Source organism: Chaetodon auriga, chromosome 6, assembly GCF_051107435.1.
Source record: "Chaetodon auriga isolate fChaAug3 chromosome 6, fChaAug3.hap1, whole genome shotgun sequence".
Lineage (NCBI taxonomy): Eukaryota > Metazoa > Chordata > Actinopteri > Chaetodontiformes > Chaetodontidae > Chaetodon > Chaetodon auriga.
The window spans coordinates 25,811,940-25,836,445 of NC_135079.1; the positions used below are offsets into that span (position 1 = coordinate 25,811,940).

General features: G+C 39.9%; 1 protein-coding gene across 1 annotated transcript in view; it reads right to left on the reverse strand.

Annotated features, from left to right (window-relative positions):
- Positions 1-24,506, reverse strand: part of cdh13 (cadherin 13, H-cadherin (heart)) — a 337,845-nt gene that overhangs the window by 51,238 nt on the left and 262,101 nt on the right. Inside the window, exons 8-10 of the mRNA XM_076732809.1 lie at positions 16,505-16,645; positions 1,108-1,290; positions 760-1,013 (exon numbers count right to left, since the gene is read on the reverse strand). Coding sequence (XP_076588924.1) covers positions 760-1,013; positions 1,108-1,290; positions 16,505-16,645 — 578 coding nt within the window. The remainder of the gene's footprint in view (positions 1-759; positions 1,014-1,107; positions 1,291-16,504; positions 16,646-24,506) is intronic.

Below are 24,506 nucleotides of genomic sequence, written 5' to 3' on the forward strand. Positions count from 1 at the left end.
TTATTATCCCCATGTGTTTACTTAACAATGTTTTTACATGATATATAACTCTGAGGGAGCAGAAAAAGCGCAATCTAAATTGAGTATAAATTAGGCCTGAAAGCCAATAAATGCAATGATGAGTTTTTCATCTTGTAAAAGGGAGTGCAGCATGCTATGGGGCTCCCTCTGGCAGCAAGAGAAATAATTTTTATTGTAGTACATAGTGAAACTAATAGCCTTCCTGTTATGACGATGGTGATATTTGAGGGAGGGCTTTTTCGAAAACAGTTAAAATTAATGAGCTGCCCCACTCTGTGACTTCTCAGTTGACTGGGGTGAATGGCTTGACCTGTGCCAGTAAATTGTAGATGGTCTAGGCAATATCTTTGGTCTGTTTACACAACACAGACAGAAAAAGCAGGCTAACAGGCAAAGAAAAAATTGAAGATGGGATGGAGGAGATCAGATGAGAGGGATGACAAGATGGAGTGATGAAGAAGCAGGAATATGAGAGAGGTATGAAGGTGCCTTTATATGCAAGAAAACTCAAAGTGCTTCTTAAAGACTCCCATTAGCAAACATCCTTGATTATCTTGCTCAACTAAACAGACTGAAGCTGAGTGACTTGAATGTGGGAAAGCTCATTACTGACAATACTGAGTGGCAGGCTACAGCAGATGACCAACAAACAAGCTCTCTCATTCATAGTCTTGCAGCTCCACTTCAGTTATTCTCACTTTGCCCCCTTTTCAAGCGATTTTACCCACATCTCCTTACCTGATGCTCTGTATCTGTAATATGTCTGGATCTGTAGCGTTGAGTGAGGCCACAAAGCTGCCCACAGGAATGTTTTCCATCCTGTTGACTGTCAGGGGGTCGGGGAAGAAGACAGGGCCCTCGTTGATGTCCAGGACTGTGACGTGAACAGTGGCCGTGGAGCTGGGGCCATAACCAACATGAGAAATCAGCGGATCCTCGTTCTCTACTTTGATGAGTAGCGTGTGGAACGCTGTGGCCTCATAGTCCAGAGGCTGAATGGGGAAAATGATTGGGAAGGTAAGGGAAGGGTGATTATAGGTTACTTACTGCAGTGTATGAACTCATGGGGCAGGGCATATACGTTACCTTGACAACAGAGAGCATTCCCTCATTATTATCTGGGTTTGTTTGGATCTCAAAGCTCTGTGTGGGATCTCCATTAATTATAGAGTAGGTAGCTCTCCCTGCTCCCGTAGCTGGGTCGTCTCTGTCGTCTACTGTCAGGTTGACCACCACACCCGTTGAGCCCTCATTCACATACGCCTCAAACTGAGAAGACAGACAGACAAATCACCATTAGTGAGATAAACTGTGGGTACCTGAATCTAGAGACTGTAACAAAATAAATCCGAATGAATGGCATAGATAAGGACTTTCTATTAGGAGATGATTTAGGCAACTCTACCAGTGTGTACAGATTGAAAGTGAATTTTACAGTACGATTTCACACTGAGTCAATAGAAAGAGACAAGTTCTTGATATTACAATTAAGGCAAAGGCGTAATGTTCAAACTTGAGTGAAAAATTGTACACATACACACACAAATATGGATATAAACAATGCAGGACTTAAATAATTAAAATAACAATTTGAATTTTTTTGAAGATCTTATCATCCTCACCCTTAAAAAATAGGTTGTATATTTATACATGGCATCACGTCACTCTTTTGTGGTGGCGCAAACTGCGGATGGAGGGCAGGAAGTGATTTTCTGCACATGAAGCACTAAAACATGCACTCAAAATGCTTTTGTTTTGCGTCATTTAGGGTTGCTCAAATTGATCAAACCAAGACACCACAACAAGCTTTATCAAGTACCAAAAGTTGTTCATAAGGGTGAAAAATGTCTGTAGTCTGGAGGAGCAATGGTGTAATATTAGCTATTGTTTTAAATTGAAGGTGATAGATTTAAAGTAATAGCTACAAGCAACACGATTAACACTAGTTAAGTCAGTGTTAACAGTATCACATACGACAGGTGAACATAAATAATGTACTCTGTCTTGTTTCACGACGATCCACATCTTTAGTGGCGTTTCACCGCACCTTTACAAGTGATTACACTAGCACACACTGTAACATAAACATTAACATTTAGCAACGCTGAATGCAACATTTGTTGCTAGGTTAATCTACAGGATAATAAAAGCTATGCACCCAAGCAAAAACTAAATGACAGTCATCCCAGAGCACCTTGGTACTGAGGTCGTGGACCCAACTAATAACAAGATGCTCCTCTTCATAACGTAAGGGTCACATCCAATACATGTTCCTTTCTCTCATAATTTCATCGAAACTAGTACAGGAACTAGTAGTATAAGTGCTTTCCTCCATCTCCTCCATTGCAGTTTTCACTTCCTGCCCTCCATCTGAATTTGATGTCATGGGACTGCAAACAACCTATTTCTTTATGAAATAAAGCTTCATATTTTTGATAATGATCCTGTCCTTGTGTTTGTCCTTTCCTTGACTTTCTACTGACAGTCATACAGTTCTAAACTGTTTCTTACAGCTGAAAAGAGAAGGAATTACTGAAAAGGAAGAAATAAAGAAAGAGCATGTTAAAAAATGTATTCATCAATAGGCTGTCTAAACATGAATTCACAGAGGGACTATTACACATATGAATGCATGCACAAACAGAAGAAACAATGTTCCTCCATCGTTGATTCTCTACAATCCATCTCATTTATGTTTCTGTATCAATGACTCCCCACCTCTCTGCCCACTGTTGGCAGGCCTCAATCACATTCCCATCGATGCATTCTGCCAGCAAAGCTCTCACTGAAGACTACATTGTGAACAGGGGTATCCTTGCAGAAGCAACTCTGTGAGTGTGTGTGTGTGTGTGTGTGTGTGTGTGTGTGTGTGTGTGTGTGTCAGGACCATTATGGTGTCAGAGCTTATAGTGTAATCTTTCAGACACAGAACACCCTGTTTAAGGATAGCGCTGGTCCAGCCTAGATTACTGTGTCTCCTGTCAGCCCATGGTATTGTTGTTTCACAGATTACCCTCTTACCGCCTTACACTGCCTGGCTCCATGCATTTATCTGAAGAGAGACAAACATTGATTTCTTTTCTTTCCTTTCTTTCTCTTTCTTTCTTCCCCTTTTTTTTTATTCATCCAAAGCTTGTTCAAAAAACAAAAAAAAAACAAAAAAAAAACCACTTTAAACTATTCACAGTCATTCAGGGTACACGGGATAGAAACACAATCTTTTTCTATAAAGACAGATGTTACCCACATGGCATTGTTGGTCCTTTTGTCCAGCAAGCCTGCAGCAATCTAGTACACTAGCATCATGTGAAAATTAGTGGCCTGTGCTCATTTTTAAGCAATTGCCTTGACTCTATCTTTTACAGGAACTCTGAAGGAGTGAAAGCAATTTTGTAAACACTAGCAACATGCTTTCACTGCACATACTCACAGATACAAGCACTGTGATCAGAAACAAATGCACGTCACTGGCATTCCTATGCTCACCACTCTCCTACTTCAAACTGTTGATACGGCTTAACTGCAACATTTCCAGGGCCTCTCACTCTCTCCTTCTCTCACACAAAAACACAAAATCATGTTTCCATATGTTCTGGGGACATGACACAGACTTGCATTCATTTCCGGGACACTTACCCTCACCATAACCTTAACTTAACCTTACCCTAACCTTAACCCAAGTCTTCACCTTAAAATTGTATGATTAACACTATGGTGACTTCTGTTTTGTCACCATATGGAAGATGTATCCCCACATGTGACTGTGTAAACACATTTCTGTCCCCACAACATGAGTAATACACAGCCACAAAAACACACACATAACACACACACAAACACACACACACAGTACAGACACACAGACAACAGCTGCTCAGATTGGGTTTAATCATGTGGGGCAGTCATGCGGTTGGAGAAAATGCTGTATTCTGTGTGATGTGGCCACTGGGCTCCTGCCCTTCTGCTGATAAGGCCGCAATTCCACCTGGAGCACAAAGCAACCAGTCACCTGAAAGACTAGAAGGAAATGACTAACTAAGGCAGAGCTTCTGGCCTGAGATGACTTAAACACATTAAGAGAGAGAGTGGAGAAATGGTGAAAGAGGAAAATAAAGGTCTGTCTTTAGGTTCGCTTTTATCTGCGTGTGCGTGAGAGAGAGGGTGTGTGTGTGTGTGTGTGTGTGTGTGTGTGTGTGTGTGTGTGTGTGTGTGTGTGTGTTGGCTGTTTTCTATCTAAGACTCCAAGCCTCAGACAGAGAGCCAATTACAGTAGTGGCTCTTACTCATTCCACTCTCAGGAAAAGATGACCTCATGACCAGGGCAGTGCAGTCACATACATACACACACACACACACACACACACACACACAAACACACACACACACACACACACACACACACACACACACACACACACACACACACTCTGTAGACTGGAAGTCTGAACAATGAACATGCAAGAAATCCATGAACTACATGTTCATGCATACACATTAAGATGTACACTTGACACAAATACACGAAGAACTAGATAGACAGATAGATAGATAGATAGATATTGTTGGCAGTGACCATATATCACAGAGCTCTACAACTTCAGACATTTACAATTCCAAGGAGTAAAGACTAGTGTAGCATTGATTTTCTGTTTCCCATTTCTTTTTACTCCAGACTTTTTCAATAATCTGTCCCATTAATCTTCAAGGTAATGTCATGCTGCCAAAAGATAACTTGGTGAGTCATTTGAGTCCAAACAATCTAAGAAGGAAAGATAAAATAAATGGATGATGTCAAGTTTCAGTTGACAGTTATATCATAAAAAAAAACGCTTTAATTTTTTGAGCATGTTTATTGTTTCACACTAGTACACATGTGAACCTGCTATAATAACATATGGCTACAGCTTGGTGTGGTGGGCTTATTACATTATTGTTATTAATGTTATACAGTGCAAAATCTTCACTAAAAGTCATTATACAAAACTGATTTAACATAGAGATAGACGTAACATAACAGCTGATGCAGATTTGACATTCACAGTAATGGATGACACAACTGTAGCATGTGTCACAAGTAATAATTGATTTTTATACCATACAAAGCTGATTTGAAACCACTGTCTGTCTGGAACAGTAGGAAAAATACTGCACTCTTAAAGTTTACATTCAAAAAAGGATTTCATTTCTTCAACAGTATAATAATTGCCAAGTAGGCGGCAATTTGAGCTGTGATTGTTGTACCAATTATTGTACTTATAATAGTAGCATTGGATAACACAATATAGGCACAGTTATTATTTCATATATGTCTATGACATCTCAGGAAAAAAACATAGTACCTGTAGTTGGTGCCATTTCACGTCAGCTAAGATACTACAGTATGCCTTGTAGTAGAGCACGTTCCATCTGCCAGCAAATCAAACTATGGGGCTATAGGCTCAGCATCTACTTGGTCCGAGATGATAATGTATTTTTAGCCACGCTAATGGAATAGCTCAAAGGATGGCAAAGGATTGGTCAGTCAGCCTATTGCTTTAATTGCCAAAAAATTGGAAGCAGATATTGAAAGTGCCCAGAAGATGAATCCTAATGACTGGCTTTTCCTCTAGTGCCTGTTGGACTGGATGGATCAGCATGAAATTTGGTGTGCACATTCATGTTTTGTTTGTCCAATACTTTGTTTCATAACCTCCAAAACTAATGGTATTCCAACAATAGTCTCAGGTGTACTGTGTAGTGTTAATTAGTGTTAGTTAACATTTAATTAATGTAAATGTTATCATGATAAACAGGCTAAACTAAGATGATGGACATGGTCAACATACCTGCTAAACATCAAGATGTTTGCATTGTCATTGTGAGCATTTTATCAAAGCTGGTATAAAGTGAATTGTTTGTGGTGTAACTAAAGACATAGTTTGTATGATCCATTTCGCATCATTTACATCAATCAACTGAAACTTAACTTTATATTATCAGTGTTATCATTTACAGGACAATGGGGAACCAATTAGTGGCCCAGAAATCCAATAATAATGAAAGAAAATCCACACTAACAAAAAGTCAACCTGATAACAATTTAGCCTGCACTAAGACAGGACGTTTCAGACTCAGTGAGAGCGCAACCTGCCACCATGACCAGACGATTGTCAAAAGTTGTCACCCTGTCACTTACTCACTCACTCTGGGAGGCTGGGTGGACGCTGTGTGATAATGCTCAACCTAAAAGTAGTTCTCTTTCAATTTCAGCTTTCTTAAGAGGGAGTCTGAACCAATGGTAGTAAACATCTGCAAATCCAAGCAAAACAGCTGGTTTATTTCTGAAAACACAACACAATTCCACAAAAACCTCTTCTCGACACTGTCAACAACATTCATTGTACCTCCTCCCCAACAGATGGAAGCCTAAAATTCTGGAAAAGGGCCAGAGAAAGAGATGTGGAGGCTCAGAAGAGACACACATACACATCTGTCAGTTTTACAGAGTAACACTAAATGCTCTCTGCCTCATTAACACTACTATGAAAATTGCCTCCTATTTCTTATACAGGCTTTTAATTTGTCTTTCTTTGCCAGCTGGCTTTGTTTGCTTGTTACAGACCAGTGACCAAGACTTTCTTTGAGTCAGACTGTTGTATGCAGAGCTATGGCCTTAATATACAAGGATTAAGACTGAGTGAAAAGAAAGAAAAAAAGAGTATAAGGCAGAGAGACAGAAATAAAATGTAACAAAGTGGTTGTTTTGAGTGTGATACTGGCTGCAATATACTATCAAATTTATCAATCTGACTTTCCCATCTTGTCCTCCCTCTCACAGATTTACACAAATAAACAGAGAAACGCATGCATATGCAGTCAAGAAAACACAAATACGCTCACCATATTGTTACACATACTACACAGCACCATACACACACATACACACAGAGAGACGGATGGACAGAGTTGAAATCAACTTATTTTATTCCTCGATGTCTGTCAGAATGTGTTATGAATATAGATGGCAGTCGGGCTGCTCTGACAGGCAGCCAGACAGACAGCTGAGCAGCTGTTCATTTGTCCTAATGGAAAGTACTTTGTGACACGTCCCCGCTGCCCCAAAGATTTTCTCTGAAAGGGAACTCACATCACAGTGGCTCATTACATTAAACCTCCTGAGACAAGACTATTTTGCTTCTGAGTAGCATTTGCTCCATTGCCACATCACGAGAGGGAGGCGCTGCAGCAGAGGCGTTCGAAGTTTGTCTTCCTGGGTGTGTTGGTTACTTTTCCAACATTTTTTAAAATTTTTCTCACTTTTTCTAATCATCTTTAAGTCCAACTCATCTTACTTGCTACGTTTTCTGATCCTCCAAAGACGGATCATAGAAAGCGGAGTGTAAACTGTCTACTATAAGTGGATAAGTCATAACACACTTATGAAAAAACAAAATGCAAAAATCTAGAAATGATGTGACACCTTGGACACAACTTGTCATAACTTGTCAAAAAGTCTCAAAACTATGCATGATGGGGTCATTGAACACCAATTTAGTAGTTCTTGGCTCCTTTGTATTAATGAAATTCCGAGGCAGACGTCATGGAGGTAAAAGTCAAATTTAGAAAAGAAATCTCTGACTTAAACAGGGATCATGCACATTTTCAAGCAGCCACTTGTCTTTCCTTTATCAGCTTTCAAAAGCAGCTTAACTCTCAGCAGAACGAGGTGTAGAGAGACCGCAAATCTGTAAAAAGGCACCATTTTCATTGTACCAGCAAGAAGCTGAAACGAAACCAAGTGCACATGATCACTCATCTTCCCACACAATCCCATACACAGTGTCTGTGTATGGGATTGGCAAGTTAGCTCTCTTTCCATCCCCCCATTCACATTTTACCCTTCCCCCTAGCTTTAAGCCTGCATACTGTAAGTGTGCCTGGAGAGTTAATGAGCTTACCTGTGTCTTTTTATTAAATTTAAACAGCTTCTGCTCAGGCTGTTTCCAAAGATAGATTTTCGATGAATCTGACATTCAGCAAAGCAGCTTTTCTACCTTTGCGGAACATGACAGCCCTCATATTTGTCAATGCCCCTGAGTTCAGTGAAAAAAAAGAAAAAGAAAAAAAGACTCCTCATGAAAACAGGTACATGGTGTAATTAATAACCACGTGCTTCACAAATACTGTCAGCCATTCAAGTGTCACAGCTTACGTATGACACTGGATTGCATCGGACAGACCCTCTCCAACGGTGTTTTGTAACTTATCATAAACCAACAATCTGTCCTTCCTGCTGCATTTCACTCTTGTGGTCACCAGTGAAAGTCACAGTTTCCATTGTTCATTCCAACATTGTACCTGTATCACTGAGTAGACTGCTTAAACAGTTTACCATGAGGCTGTGAGAGAAAGTCCTTGAATATGTCATATAGTTACATTACCACAACCACCTGACCTTACATACATTTTACTGCTGTCAGCAATACTAACAACCCCCACTAGCTATACTGTTGACCAGAGAGACGACATCTGCAACCCCAATGATGAATGGTTCCGCCACCACCCAGTAGGAGTCAGTAGTGTAACAACAAGGACACAATCCCTAGCTGGCTTCCCACTCAAAAAACGTACGTAATTGTGTTTGTTACAGCATACATCTAAGCAGAAGGTATACTACATGAACCTGAACCCCCGGTCTCTGTCATGGTGTATCATCTGTGCTTGACATGGCTGGATGATGCATCATACAAACTCATTAACTGGAGGCATGCATAATTTTTACAGCAAGTATCTATTAAGGTGTCCACTGAAGCGTTTCAATACAGTCTTGTTTTTTAAAATACAAATTAAACTCTCCTCTGAATTATGTCGATATTCACTACTGCAGCAGTCACTAAATAAATGAAAGATAAAAAATGAAGGAAAAATGATTTGGTTTTTATTTTACATGTTGGAGCCAAATACTTGAATAACTTACTGACTTTTTTTTTTTTTTTTTTTTTTTTGCTTATCAACATAAATATGAATAATTACCACGCTGTTGGAGTGAGAGGGCAGTGCCTGTTGACACTCCTGCCTCCTTGATAGACAGGTGACTGTAGTGTCGGCTTTATCAGGTGTATCCACTATGGCTAAGGGTTCTCAGGTATGCAACCATACAGTTTTAGAGAGCTGCTAAGCACCAAATATGTTATTTACTTTTCAATTGCACGGTGAAGCACCTGCCTCTCCCTCTGCTCTGGTAAGACTGATCTGTTTTTGTTTTGTGTACGTGGAAAATCTTTGCAGAATAAAAAATGGAATCAAAGGAAAAGCTGTGATTCGTTGATTTCACAGGCACATCAAACACAAATGTGTAACCTGTACTTTGGAGCCGTAAGGAACAAAATACATCAAACAGAAACGTGTTGCTCTTACAACATAGATTACTTATTCCTTTATCTCCATTGGCTACACTCCTTATCTGCAATGGGATGTAGACTGGTACTTTGCAGTGAGCAGTTAAACCCATTTTATGTATATGTCAATCAATCAGTGGCAGGCAGAAGGGTCCCACTTTAGGTAGGTGATATAAAAGGATTAATGATAAAAACCATAATGAGATGGATATTAAATCTAATACAGACATATACTGTGTGCTGCACCAAAAATCTGTGGCCAGGTCCTTTGAGAAAACAGAAAATTACAAAAAAGCATACAACAGCATTTTCAGATAAGCTTGTGTGGAGACAGGCAGGTTTGATTTTGTGATTTCTAAAACATTCTTCGAAGCAAACTTCACAGTTGAGGGACAATATGCCTGCAGCTATTTGAAGTGGTCTTTCACACTTCTTTCAAGTGCTTCTTCACTTTTCATTATAGAGAATGGGGGTGTCTACTTATCACATCTGAATAAAATTATCTGGTAATACCCTTCATGGGTCACCTGTTTTATGCAGCATGCTCTCTTGACATGAAGAAATAAAAATTACCTTACACAAGGACACTTTTCAAACACCAGATGATAACTGAGCAAATGAAGAATGAAATATAATTCCAAATTTGTGCAAATATGATCTAATATGGATCAGACATGCTTTAGCAAGACACCTTTTTTAATTCTCAAAACAGGTTTATTTATCGAGAGGAAAACTGAAATGCTGACCAACAGCATTCAATCTCAAATTGCAAAAAGTTTCAAGGATATACTCTATCTCCCCACATCTGATCTGTTCGTGCATTTATGTGTCCATCCACACATGCACACAAACATGTGTACCTTCGTCCTTCGTACGAGCCTCTGACCGAACATAGAGTGCACAAATCCTTTCCCATTCCTTCCTCTTTGTGACAGAGATTTCTGGCTGACTACGCCACCGAATCACCCAGGGTAAGCACTGTGTGTATCTCAGAGCTACTGAAGCAATCATGCAAAGCCCAGACTAATCCGTGACACCCGTTAGCCATCCCCCAAGACAGACCAGCACTGACAGGGCCCCGCTGCCCTGTGCCTGGTGCTACACCCATCACCGCTGACGTCTTTATCAGCGAGACAGATGGATTGCAGGTGAGCATATTCTCCTGGCCATCATAGTAGAGACAGAGGACGAAAAAAAGGAGAGAGGGACACAGGAAGCAGACAAATACAGACAAGCACAGAGAAAGAGTGCAAAATTAAGTGAGGAAAAAAAGACAGACTGGCTGTCAGGGAGTTTGAGTGACAGAAGTGATAAGGTCCATCATGGTCTTGTTATGAGGAGCAGGGGGAAATAGGCCCAGCCAGACATGGTGTAGAATTAGCAGAAGCAGAGAGGACAGGGAGGAGGTAAGACGAGGTGTGCAAGCACAGAGGAGGAGAATGAAGGGAGGATCAAGATATTGGTGGACAAGGAAGAATGAAATAACAGAGAAGGAAAGAGATGTGAAGGGCAAAAGGTGCTCAGCATGGAAGAAGACAAGGGGATGTCGGTGTCTGCTCTGATACAAGCATCAACTGGTACAAAAGTTTAAGAATATTCACAAAAGTTCCCTGGTACAGTGTGAGCAAAGCACTGTGATATCAAATTCAACACAGCACAAAATCTCAGACACAGTGTACTGAGAGCACATATGGAGATAATATAACCCCAGCTGCAACTGGCAGAAAAAATTCATGAGGAGAAATATTCACTTTTGTTATAGGAGTCTGCATATCTGGCCTTTCAGAAACCACCAAGGGATTCCATATCATTTTTTTCTTATTTCTCCTCCTCATAAAAACAGGATTAGACCGTCACTATAAAAATTAATCAGGTCAGAGCTCAATCCCCTACAGAAGCAAAATGTAATAAATTTCCTCGTACCGTAAGAAAGGTACCTTAGCTTATGATTTTGTAAATGGAAGATAGATTACACTGAATCATCCATCCAGCTAATTCTGCCAAACTGTAGCTAATTCTTGCCTATTTTCTGAAAGATTTGCAGCACTGTGTACATGTTCATATTTCAGTATTGCATTAGTGATGATCACTTGCAACATCTAAGAACAGCTAACTCTTCAAAGCAGCTTTTCACTCCTGAGGTGCTTCTTTAAAGTCCAACTGAAATCGAAATTCTTTTGTTTGTTTTGACTACTTTTTTTTTTTTTTTTTGGCAAAGTTGTAATTACCAAAAAGAATGCATTTCATTTTCATTTGGTTTTGTGCTGGGATCACAGCCCTTACATGAATGTTTTCCAGTCATTTCTGTTTCCAACAAACAATGACAGTACTGTACTTGGACCAAAAATACTTCAGACATCAGTGTTGCCAGCTTAGCGACTGTCTTGAAAGTGTTGGCGATGTATAAGAACCTTTTAGCAACTTTTTTTTCCCGCCAAAAAAACAACAAATCTACTGACTTTTTGGCAAGATTTTAACTCCGCTTCCTTGAAGAGAGCTGCCAGGATTTCTCTGTAAATGTGCTCATATCATGTGGCTCTCTGGACTGACTGTATGCCCAACAACTAATCAACGATCCCAATTGTTTGTCTTGAGGGGAATCCTCCTTTAATTTTTGTTATCAATAATTTCACTTGTCTTCCTTTTTTTTCCTCAAAATTAAAGAGTGACTTTGTTCCAGTGGATCCTTTCTATTTAGGCAGATCGGTTCCACAGACTATATACCAGCTTACAGTTAAATTTAACTTGAGGTGAGATTTTTCATTTCCTGCATTCTGGTACATTTTTATGCAGCAATTTGTGCTTTTTATGCAATTTCAAAGCCCTTCTCTACTTTCAACATGAATGTAAAGGAAATAAAAAGACTTTGCAGGCACTGTAAAATAAATCTTATTTTAGCTGTAAGTCCAAAAACCTCTCATGATGGTGTACCCAAACCTTTGGAAGATTCATTTCCACCAAGTGGGTTATTGGTTGGATTTCTCTCTCACACATACACATGCACACTCATGCATGTGAAGGGGGTACGTCTTCTGCTTACATCCTCAGAGAGCTGTCAATTTGTGTATCTGGGAGAATGCCGTGGCGTAACTAAATATTACATGATGACTCAAAACATAGTGCAATCTAATAACAGCTAACTTATGGTCCTCTGGGAATGTCTGGGGTATCATAAAATGAGCAATTTCACTCTGTGTCCTCTGCCTTGCACTGATCAGATGTGGGAGACCCCTGCTGAATGCTGCATCAGATCAGACAGTCCACCATGGGTGACAGAAAATACTCTTTGGCATACTGTACAGTTTGCCTTTTACTCTTTGCCCCTGACAGGACTGATCCACTCATGGTCTGTCTGACATTCAGATCTGTTTGGACAGCCTCTTTCATTTTATGGGCAGACTTTAGCTGGAGGTATTGGTCAACATTAAAAGAAAAAAAAAAAAAAATGGGTGTCTGAGTCTCCAATGATGATGCTGAGTGACAGACATCTTGTCCATCCGTTGATCCGTTGGAATCAGTGCTAATTTAGCAAGCTCGGGTAACTAGCGTCACTCTGCAGCCTCCTCCCCCTCCCTAATGTTTGAGGTTGTAAACCGACCAATATGTTAAATTGCTATTGGTACATAACCAATTATGTGTGCTAGTTGATAAAAGGGGGGAAAAACCTGCTTTATGAAGCTAACAACACATCTGCTCTCTTAGCCTTCTTACATGCCTTATGCTCAGTTGCTGTTTCTACTAGTATGTCAGAAAAGTCTTTTATCCTTCTTTGAAAAATAGAAGGAAGGATTCAGATTTCACTTTGAATTTCGATTCCAAGGTTGTTACTGAAGGGTACCTTCAAAGTGGTTGTCCATGTCCTGCACAGATGTCAGCATGCTGTTATGGCTCTATGATACAAGAACCAAATCCTTGACAATAATTCAATTCAAAATAACACAAGGAAAACGAGAAAGCAGTGCAATAAGAACATCACCTAATGACAGTGTGTCTACTGTAAAACATATTTAGGAGCTGATAATTATTCCTTTTCAAAGCGCAGAGCTTATGCTCACTTGTTTTGTAATTCTTACATGAAGTACAACTTCAACAGCATCAATGCAGAAAGATGAATTAGGGAGGACAGGAGAAGAGATTCCCTGCTGGCTGATCTGAGGATCTACGCGGGAGTGGAGTGGTGGTCTGAGGCAAAGACTTCACAAGCTATGAATAGCTGTCTCTATGCACAGAGCTGCGGTAGGTAGGTCTGAAGAAAAACAGAGGCACCCTACGCTGGGATTATGTTCGCTGAATTCAAACAAAATGTCAATTCACAAAACCCAGCTACACAGGATTTAATGAATAATAACAAGATGGAACACATCTGAACATTCATTTGCTTGCTTTTCTCATTTACTCTCACTCTATGTTGGACTCTTTCTACTCATCTTTTCATCTTTCTCTCTATCTTTCTCTGCTTGAGTTCTGCTCTCAACTTGGAAGACTTACATCTGGTCTGCAGGAGGTTGAGTCTTCAGAAAAGACAACTCAATATTCTTTTGAAGGACGGGATTATGGAAAGTTCTATGAAACGAGTGGAATATTTAGTTGAATAATTTATACAATGAAAGCTTGAGAGCTGCCACTGACGCAAACATGCTCCCAATATGATGGCGGTCATCTGAGAGGTTACAGATGATTCATGAGCAGGTTGGAAGCGGTCAGGGAGAGTGGAGGGTAGAGGATTTACACGGGGAGCTTAGGGCCTTCAAACACTTGTTTTTTAAAAGCTCCATTTCTCCACGCCGTTAAACAGATCTCTTCCCAGTGAGAAATGAGAACATTAACTGGGACACGGACATGGTGCACTCTGCACGGCCCTGCTGAGCCCTCTGAGCTGTAACATTTCACATCTGAGCTGCGCTCCTTACAAGTTCCCCTGACACCCCAATGCATCATGCAAGGGCTGTAGGGAAGGTTTGGTTGGGGCAAAGTGTGATGTGTCTCAAAACCTGACAATAGCTGCAGGCATTTCCATTAAGAACAACACAACTCAGTGTTACAACTGCACCTTAAGGTCATGGGAGGGTCTTTTTCTACAGGACCTGATTCTTTTTTTTTTTTTCAGTTTTTTCACCTGCTGAGGTGAGACGTAGGGATGAAGAGAGAAAAGGAAACAGCCATGGTCGCAGCCTCTGACAAATTCATCATCAGGTGGCACAAGGTGGGATTTACTGTGGGCTATTTTCTATTTTTAGTACATGTAAATTTTATTTTTTAGCGTGACTGGCAGGCACCAGTTCAGTCTGTTTGCTTTTCACTGATGCCTTAAGGCATTGCTGACTAAACAAACCATCACTGAACCACAACACCTCTACTCCCACTCTTGCTCACAGATTCTCTTATCTTGCCTATGCACCCATAACACCCCGTTATATTGCAGTCTTTTTACATGTCACATACGTCCTTTTCACACACATGCACACACCCTGTGATCTATACTGGTTATTTTCTGAGCTTTGCCTTTCGCAGACGAAGACAGAAATCTTCTATATATATAAGAAAGGTAAAGATCACACTGAGTTGATAAGTCATGGAGCGGGGTGAAAACACACATGCACATGAAATGCATGGGGCAACTGTGCATGCTGCAGGTGACTCGTTTCCATAAAAGGTTGGTTGTGTGGCTATGCAATGATGTTTGCTGAGGATTTGAGTAGTAAGTCAATCTGTCAAGCATCCCCTGCATAAGCCATTACTACAGTATAAAGACTAAAGTCTGAGTATTACATTAATAATATTTTTACTTGGTTGGTAGAGCATAGAGCACAAGTTGAGTTTTAATCCTGCATTACTGTAAATTCTCTAAAACCTATTTAAAATAGGTGCAATTCAGAGGTTTTTCCACCAAATTTCTTCTGTTTTGGTTAGTATATTTTATCATATATTTATCATATATTACAAAAGCCTCCCTGTTTTTCTTCCCTCCTGTTTCAATTTGCTCATTGTGTTGTTTGCCTGAAATACAAGCTTAAAACTTAATGTTTACCTGATGTGTTGAAACATGCAGTGAGTACTACTTCTAATGTTAATCACTGATTCATACAAATTGTGCCTGCTTTGTTGTTCTTTTGGGTAGTGTTTCACATTAAAAGCATTCGGGCTATTCAAAGGGCATAATTGCTTTCTTTACTGTTCGGCAAGTGTTAAGTGCTGAGTGGCATTCACAGCGGCTTAATACTGATTGAAGTAATGACAAAGTAAAAGCAATTCAAATTAGTAAGTGAATGAAAACAATATTTCTGTTTCACAATAGTTCAAAAAGAGAAACGGAGAGTGGCTTATTAGTAGATCTGACATGACTGTTGCTGTAGTGGTAGCAAACAATCAAGGCTTCCTCCATGTTTTGTCTTGGTAATTTCAGACTGAAGTACATTTGCACAGCACTGATTCCCTCTGTGAAACAATAAAGTCATCTCACACCCACTGACTTTCTCCTTTTAATAGAAATACTGTTCTTTCTCACAAATGAACAACTGCATCTACTTTGCTGTTCTTCAGATCAGTGATTCGCTACTATCAGTGAAAGTTTAACACTTCCTGCACAGGTGTTTCACATTAAGCATTCCAGTGACAGAGCATTGAATGTCAAACATCTGCAATGGAAGTGTTGAGTGTCACTGATTTATAAGAACGGAAAAGCCATTATTCTAAACTTGCATGTGAGCCATTACTGTACACTTACCACAGCTCCACAATGACTTTTATCATCTGGTCTGCCACGTGGCTGTTTTCTCAATACTGGCTTTGAATTCTTGTACTTGACCTCTTGTCTGTTGGAGCAGTGACTGTCATGTACATGTATTGCCAATAGCCAGGAAGCACCAACAATCTGATTGGACCAAAGAAATGTGCTAGTAGTCTGCACAGTGATGAAGTGTCATATTCTCTACATCAATCTCAATCTCAGTATCTATCAGCTCTACCTCATCTTGACCCCTGACCTGCTTAAAGTGGAATACAAACACAATTTACTCACATAATGGCTGCACATGCAAGTGACACAGCAAAAAGGAAAATGCACCGTTCAAAAGAACTAGACAGAAACAAAAAGGGATGCTGCTCACCAGTGGATGAGTGAACTCAGGGGCATGGTCGTTCTTGTCTGTGATGGTAATGGTAGCCGTGGCTGTTCCTGTTAGGCCGACCTCACTTCCTGCCATGTCCTTGGCCACAATCTCTAACTCATATGTTGTGGTTGGCAGTGTCTGGAAAATAAGTAAGCAGTGATGCAGAGTTAAAAAAGGTGTAGAGATGTACATAGAACAGAAATATATATGGGCACAGAAGATAAAAGAAAAACTAACTATAATGTTGCACAGTCTGGAGAGAAAGAAACAACGAGAATGGTGGAGGAAGGACTTCAGACAGAAGGCTGCCAAGAAAACATGTGGGCAGCAAAAAAAAAGTTTAAAGCGCAAAGGAAGAGCAATTATATCACTTTCAGACAATGAAGGACAAACAAGGTCATACAGCAGCTTCTGCATCAGGAAGGAATCTATTTGAGAGGTGACTCATGGAAAAATCATTATTAGATGAATGTGAGTGATTAATCCATCTAAAGCAAAAGCTAACACTTAACACCATGTTTAACACTACTGTAAGATCCTTGAGCTTAAAAAGCTCTTATAGCAGTCCACTGGAGGCTTGAATCTACCATCAACTAACTGGAGAATGGCTGAAAATAAAAACACGTCATGGTGTAAATATGCACCCTCACCCTCACATAGCAATGTTAAAAGCTCCAGTAAACACTCACCACACCTCTCAGGAAAGGTTAGAAATTCACATTTTGAAATTCATACATGGAAGAAGAGACTGGGTGGTGAAAGAGAAAAAAGGGTCCATACAGCTATGCAGTATGGGATCAAAGTACAAGCATACTATGTAGAGTTTTTGCTCATTCATTTTAAAAATGAATGCTCCGAGCTGGTTTTTACACACATCCTCCACAATGCTTCGGGGAATCGAAGATCAAGGTTTCTAAGTCCTGCCCAAGAAGACGAATTATTTTCCTCAACACAATCTGTAAAATCAGAGTGATTGTTCTGGGACCTCGCCATGCTTTTAGAATCTTCATACCTGTTTCTAGTTATTTTTGTTAGTGATTTGATTGTTGGAGATAAAAGAATGTGTTGAGGATTAATAAAACCCAATCTGAGCCCAGGTCATTCATGCTTACCACACAATCTGTAACTTTCCCAACGTGCAAATCTCTAGATTAGATATGTAATTCATTTACTGGCCTTCTTCCTAGTAGACTATATAAAACGTGGGATAAACATACAGTAGTTCACACAGCAACAGGATGGCATTCATAATGGTCATAGCAGCAATAATCATCTGTTACCATAATTCATGTATAATAGAAATGTTGACTCTGGCGTAAAAATAACAGGAGGTGGGGGCTGGTAAAGCCAACATTTATTTATCCTCTGCAGTGTTTTCTCCCTACTGGGGGTGTTAACTGTCACATGCTTAATAAACTCCATCCATCTGTCTCCCAGAAAATGCTGCTGGAGCTCTCTCCTGCATTGTAGATTCACCTCTGAGTGCATGTACACCTCTCATCGACCCCTGGTACAAAACACAGAGGAGGGAGGCACACGAACACAGTGCAATGCATGCTCATACACGCACAAAGAAAAACAAAACAAAACAAAACAAAAAAACACATGCGGCCATTTGCTGTTTTGAATTGGAAAAAAAACAAACAAAAAAAAAAAACAGATAATCACGGGAATTTCTTTCCCTTTTCCTTTGTTGATCAGACAGGCTTTTCATCAGACCCTTGTTGAACACTACAATGCCTATAGGAGGGCATTTATGTGCCAGCTGATGGCCACTAAGGTACTGCTCCAGCTGAGGCTGTTACTGTGCAGTTACTTTAGCCAACTGTGCAAGCTCATTGTAAAAGTGCTTTGCTAGCCCCTGAGACATTCATTTCAATTTGAGGTCAGTGTTACAGCATCGCATGGTTGGATTTAAGCAGTAACGGCAGCATTAAAATAGTATGAGTGTTGTGGTATTTGTAAGTTCATGTTCATTCTAAATTTTTATGCTCTCATTCATGCCAGCTCATGGTTGGCAATGATAAACGCTACATTAAAACTGTTTAGAATATTCATCTTCTTCAATCACATTTATATACTAGACACGCTCTGACTGCCCTAAACCCATCAGTGTGTTTGCATCATTTTCTCTTCCTCATCATGTCTCTACATCTTTTACATTTATTCATGGTGGACAGTCAGCCACATTATTGTTAATGATATTGTTTATTGCCAAAGAACTGTGATCCAATATCCCCTCATGCTGTGCACAAATTCTCTGCTCGGTGTCAAACTGAGCAGCAGTGGCAGTTGTCAGTGTGTGTTCTACTTTTACCTGTGCTCATCATAGATAGATAGATAGATAGATAGATAGATAGATAGTGCTATAATCAATCTAATCTGAGGCAGGCAGGGGGAGATCAACGATCAATGGCTGGACACCTTGAGGCACATTTTAATTATCACCTCACCTAGAACTTAGACACAGTGAAAGATGATTCACTGAAATGACATATTGAGGTCAGGAACAACATAGTGTATAGTCAAAATCTTAAGTGTACTGACCAAATTTTTATTTCAAGAACACGATGTTCAAGAGTGGTTCTTTGAATGGCAAATGTGAGTGTGGCATTCAGTCTCTTGCCTGTGCCTGTTCACCTGTGATTGTTTTGCTTTTCAAGATACTTTGAATCTGCCTAAAAGCACTGAACTGTGTGAGTTTCCCCTGCTCACTTGATGATTTGCAGCAGCTTATATTCTGTGAGACTTTATTACCAAGCTGAACTTTGAACTGTGTGGCTACTTATCTGTCTCTGCCAAGTCTGCGATTAAAGTCAGTAAAGGCAATCTCTGTGTACTGGTGGTGTTGCATTTGGTTTCTAAACACACCCGTTACTGGGTGAGGTCCTTCCATCATCCACACAGACCTCAGCATGCCAAGTGGCATGTATAAATACATAAAATCCCAGAGGGTGTATTCTCAAGTCTTGTTTGGAACAGTCTTTTCAGTGTCTCTTCCCAAAAATCAATTTGTTTGGGTCTAGGTGAACACACTCACACTTGGATGCAAGACAAAACAATCGGACCAAGATTGGGTGAACCCTGGAGCAGTCTGTTTATGGCGCGAAAGGAAATGGACCAATCACCAGAACTAAGATGCAGCAATCTATCATTTTATCCCATGAATCAGCAAAATGTAAGCTATGTGTGCGTATACAATACAAAATGATCTAAAAACAGGAAACCAATTCAGTGCCTTTAACTGTCTGTTTTTATCTACAGAGGCTAGTGTCACCTCCTGTTGTAAACTCCTTCCATTCAGCTGCTCCTCATAAGATTGTGGAAAGAGCAAGACAATAAACAGGTGTTTCTATTAATAGTTTGTCTCACATAGTGGCTGACAGGGGTGTCCCTCACAACCAAAGCTTGCTCAATCAAACATTGTGCAGGCAGATGGTGCTCCATGGACCTGTGAGTTTATTAAACCCATGCACACAATCACACATGAAGACATGCACACACACACACACACACACACACACACACACACCTGCACGCAGATGTACACTTTTGCCCTCCAGCTGGAGAAGAGAAGGGCCCTGGGATACCTGCGGTCTCAGTGGTGTCTAAATACATTGAGAGTGGCCTCCTCTGGCGACTGACAATGTCTTAATGAGTATTTCCCGAGTCTCAACTCAATTATAAACTCCCTGGCAGTACCTGGCCGAGAAAAGATGTTCAAATTCACTCTGGGCAAGAGTTACAGCAATGGGGAATTATTCCCTCCAGTTGTCTGAAAACTTCTACTGGCACAGCATGAGATACTCCTCTCAGTCAGCCCCTTCATTTTTCAGCTCCTTGTTAATTTGTCTGGAAACACCTGATTAAACTTTTGTGGGTAGAAATACTGTTATAGTCAGTAGGAAAAGTAACTTTTGGGCCATTTCTCTTGTGGGCTTAGACTAAATCAAATAAATGGTGGCATGATTCAGTATTTAAAGCATTGGTTGTCAGCCTACACTTTCTCTTTAAGTGTCTATTCTATGTCTTTCCATAGTGTCAATACGTTTTTCAGCTAAATGGCTCCAGTAATTCCTCTTTATACGAGAGGAGTAGTCCAGAAAGAATCAATTTGAATCAAAGGTTAATATACAACATGATCAATCATATTGTGTTATTGTTTTACATAGTTGTCTGTAAATGGAGGATAATAAAATGAGGTATTCCAGTTTTGTCTGATGTTTTGCATAACAATGAAACAGAGTTAAATGCATGAAACATCAGTTTGATTACTTTGTTTAGCTGTGTTGTTTGGCATGTTTGCCACACTAATATACATCGATATCAACATGGAAACAAGACACAGTAGTGCTTTGAACTCAATGTGAATGCCAGCAAGTGAACATGGTCACAATAACACTGCTAACATGCAAATGGTTTACATTGTTTAATTAATGATTAATGTTTATCAATAATCTACTGCTGCTTTAGATGAACTTGCGATCTGGCTGAAACATCAGTGATTCCCATACAGTACATACCTATCCTGCTAAAGTTTCACACCTGCGTTCTCCCATATAACCAACGTTTGCGATGTTCACTAGGGTGTCACGGTTACTGAGCTCTCTCCACCTAAAGCTAACCTTTCCTAGGGTGTATCATGCAGCTACTTCATGTCTGCAGATAAACCTAATTACACAGCAAGAGAACAGAACAGAACTGCTGCATTTAAATTTTTTGTCTAATTGCACATTGATAGTCACTTTTAATGTTGACTGACGTTGATGCTGTCTCGTCATTGTCATTGAAAAGAGAAGCTTTTTGAGGAACATATTTCGTCAGTTTTTGTTAACGAAATTAACACTACTGAACACAAAGTACAGCGCTGATGGGAATATCATTAGTTTTGCAGGGATTTGGTCATAAACCAAAGTACTAGATGAATGAAAGATTTGATCTGATAATGACCTGATAAAGCATCAGTCTCAGGTGAGTGAGCAGGTGGGCGTGGCTGGCAGGTGAGTGAGAGTGGAAAACTACCGACAGCACAGGTAAATTGATGAGAGGAGAAGTCAGCAGATAAGAGACTGGAAGGTACTGTGACAGAAAGTAGCAGGAAAACTAGGAAGCCACAAGTGATTTAATTGAGCAATTGTGTTTATCAAAGCTGATGTGATACTGAACAACGAGCTAATGAAGCTGAGTCTACCTGACACGACAGGCCTTTTTTCAGACACGTCTGATTGGAGAATGACATTTCAGACCATCACACTCTGCCTTGAAAGAATTTCATCAAAGCCTCTTGAGTAAGGACTGATCCCAGGCACAAAGCAAGGAGAAAGGAGAGGACAAGAGTAAGAAAGAGGAATGGAGAGGGATAAGTCAGAAAAGGAAGAGAACAGAATGCGAGAGAAAGAGAGCAGCCTGACATCTGAGACACCACATTAACTCTCTGAATAGGTGTGATATTATAATCAAATTGGCAGTGGGTTCTTTGTTCTCCTCTGGACCCTCACTAGTGCTCACTCTCAGCACTAAACCATTTGCCATTCTTCGGGCCACTTTTCAAATGCTTAGAGAAATGATGACAGACATAAAAAGGCTTAGCAGAAAAATGTAACCCAAAGAAAAGCCACTAGTGACAGTATTTCTAAAAGAGCAACATTGTTCCTCTCATCTTTTTTTACCGTGGAGAGCTTTTTGCTAAAAATTCAGATACTGCCTATTGTCCTTGACATTGGAATGTGTCATTGTATTACTACTAAACTGTGTGTTTGGAAGCCTCCAAAATGGGTCTGTTCATTCTTAAATCATGTTTGATTTTCATTCTTAGACTTTAGACTTTCGTTTGAGGATACTAAAATGAATAGATATAAAAGTATTGGTTTCTGGATGCAAGGTTTGCGTCACCTTTATGGGCCTCTCAGGATTGTTCCTTCTGGTATTTCCATCCATCATTGTCAAAGCCCATTCACAGTCTATCACTATATCCCTGTGAGGAGTGGGAACTGTTAAACTAATATTTCTGAAGCTGTGGGACTGAAAGCTTTAGGCATGTCCCCTCACAGCATTACTTACAGGACAGGTTTGTGGGAGGATGCTCACATTTTCTACTTAGCACTAAACAACAGCTGATGCTGATTTTTGCAGGTATTTGGTGATTAAACAAACTATTGGACAAATACAATTTTTGACCCGATGATGGTAATAGATGAATGAGTCATGGGGATCAGCAAATAATCTTTAAGGGGAGTTCCTGTACCAAAATTCAACCCATCCATTAGTTGTTAAGACATTTCATTCTAAACCACAAATGTCAACCTCATGGTGGTCAGTAGGGTACAAATTCTAAGAACCATTATGTTTGTAATTTTGTGCTCGTCCAGTACATGTTGAGATTCCCAGGAAAAGTGAAATCTTTGGCCTGCTGTTGACCCAATAGAAAAAGTCACAATACTGTCAAGATCAAAGAGTCATCCTCTGGGGACTGTGAATGTCTGCACAAAATGTCCACCCATCCAATAGCTGCTCAGTCAGAATGGTTGAGCGACCTATTGACAGGCTGCCTGACAAACAGAAAATCTAAAGAGCCATTATTAGGGCATGATCCTCATGAAATTAATATTACATCAAACAGTAATACTCTACTACTTTAATAAACCTCTTGTTTTTCCAAATGCTCTGAACTTTTCGTGGGGGCACTGCTGGACAGTAATGCAGGCAGCTCATTAGGTAGCTCATTGCATGCTGTCTGCAACTGGCTATGTGCTCAGTGGGCTGCCAGACAGATTGTAAGAGAAAGACAGCAAGATGCAGATCACATATCATCTGGAGTAAAACCAGTTTACAGTAACTTCAAAAATTCAACTTGTGTACCTTTACTGGGTACACACAAAGCTGGTACACAGCAGGTGTGTGTGAATGTGTGTGTGTTGGTGGCTGACATGAGCCTTAGTAACTCAGGTGCTCCAGCCACAGTGTACATGTTTGACAGACTTTATTAAAATGCTGGTGATGCTGTCATGTCAATGTAAAATACACGTCTGTTTGTCTTCATCATACATATTAATGTACTGATTTTTTTTTTAAATACTGTAATTAGATTCCAAACTCTCTCTCCCTCAAACATTTTAGCTCTACTTCACCTCACAGGTCGCTGGCAGCCTCTTGCACTCCACCTCTATAGACACATGATTAATCACTTTGACACAAGTTAATTACAGTAGGATGGCAGCTGTGTGAGGCCCTTATCTGGGCCACTGCAACCTACGCAAGTGATCTATTTCTTTCATCAGCTGCTTGGGCATGGTTAGCATTCACCCAGAGGACAGCGTAAGACACATACGATGGTGGTGTTGGGAGGGTGACACATTGATAACAGTGTTTCACTTTAAGTTTTTTTTTTTTCCTTCTCCTTTCTTCTGTACAACCTTTCAATGATTCAACTTTGACATTAAAGAGAATTATTCTTAAGCCTTATATATACAGATCAGGAGGAGCGTGATGTAAAGGGTTATCAACCGTGAAATGGTCCCTGTCCACATCTGACATTACATTATATTTTCTGTGTATAATGACTAATTTATTTTTAGAAACATCTCTTCAAGTTTTTCCAGGGATTTCAAATGTAAAGTATATTATTTATTTAAAAGTATATTTTTCACTTTTAAAAATATTTTTCAATATTATCAATAAACTATTATGTTACATATAAAGATGTTCTATACATTGGCAGGACTACAGCTTTCGTTAATCAGTTTAATGAAGACGTGGCATAACATACATGGCATACAGATTTTATCACTAGCCCATTTACTGCACAGAGTTTATTTGACATTCCATTGGTAGAATTCACAGACCATTATCTTGACTTCAGCCTCTATCACTTACAACTAACCTCACAGAATACAAATGAGAGAGCAGTTGATCGACCATAAGAATGAGCTTGGCTGATCCAGCCTTGATGCTAAACACACCAATACTGAGTTATATTGAAGGAGTGAATCCCTGCTGCTTG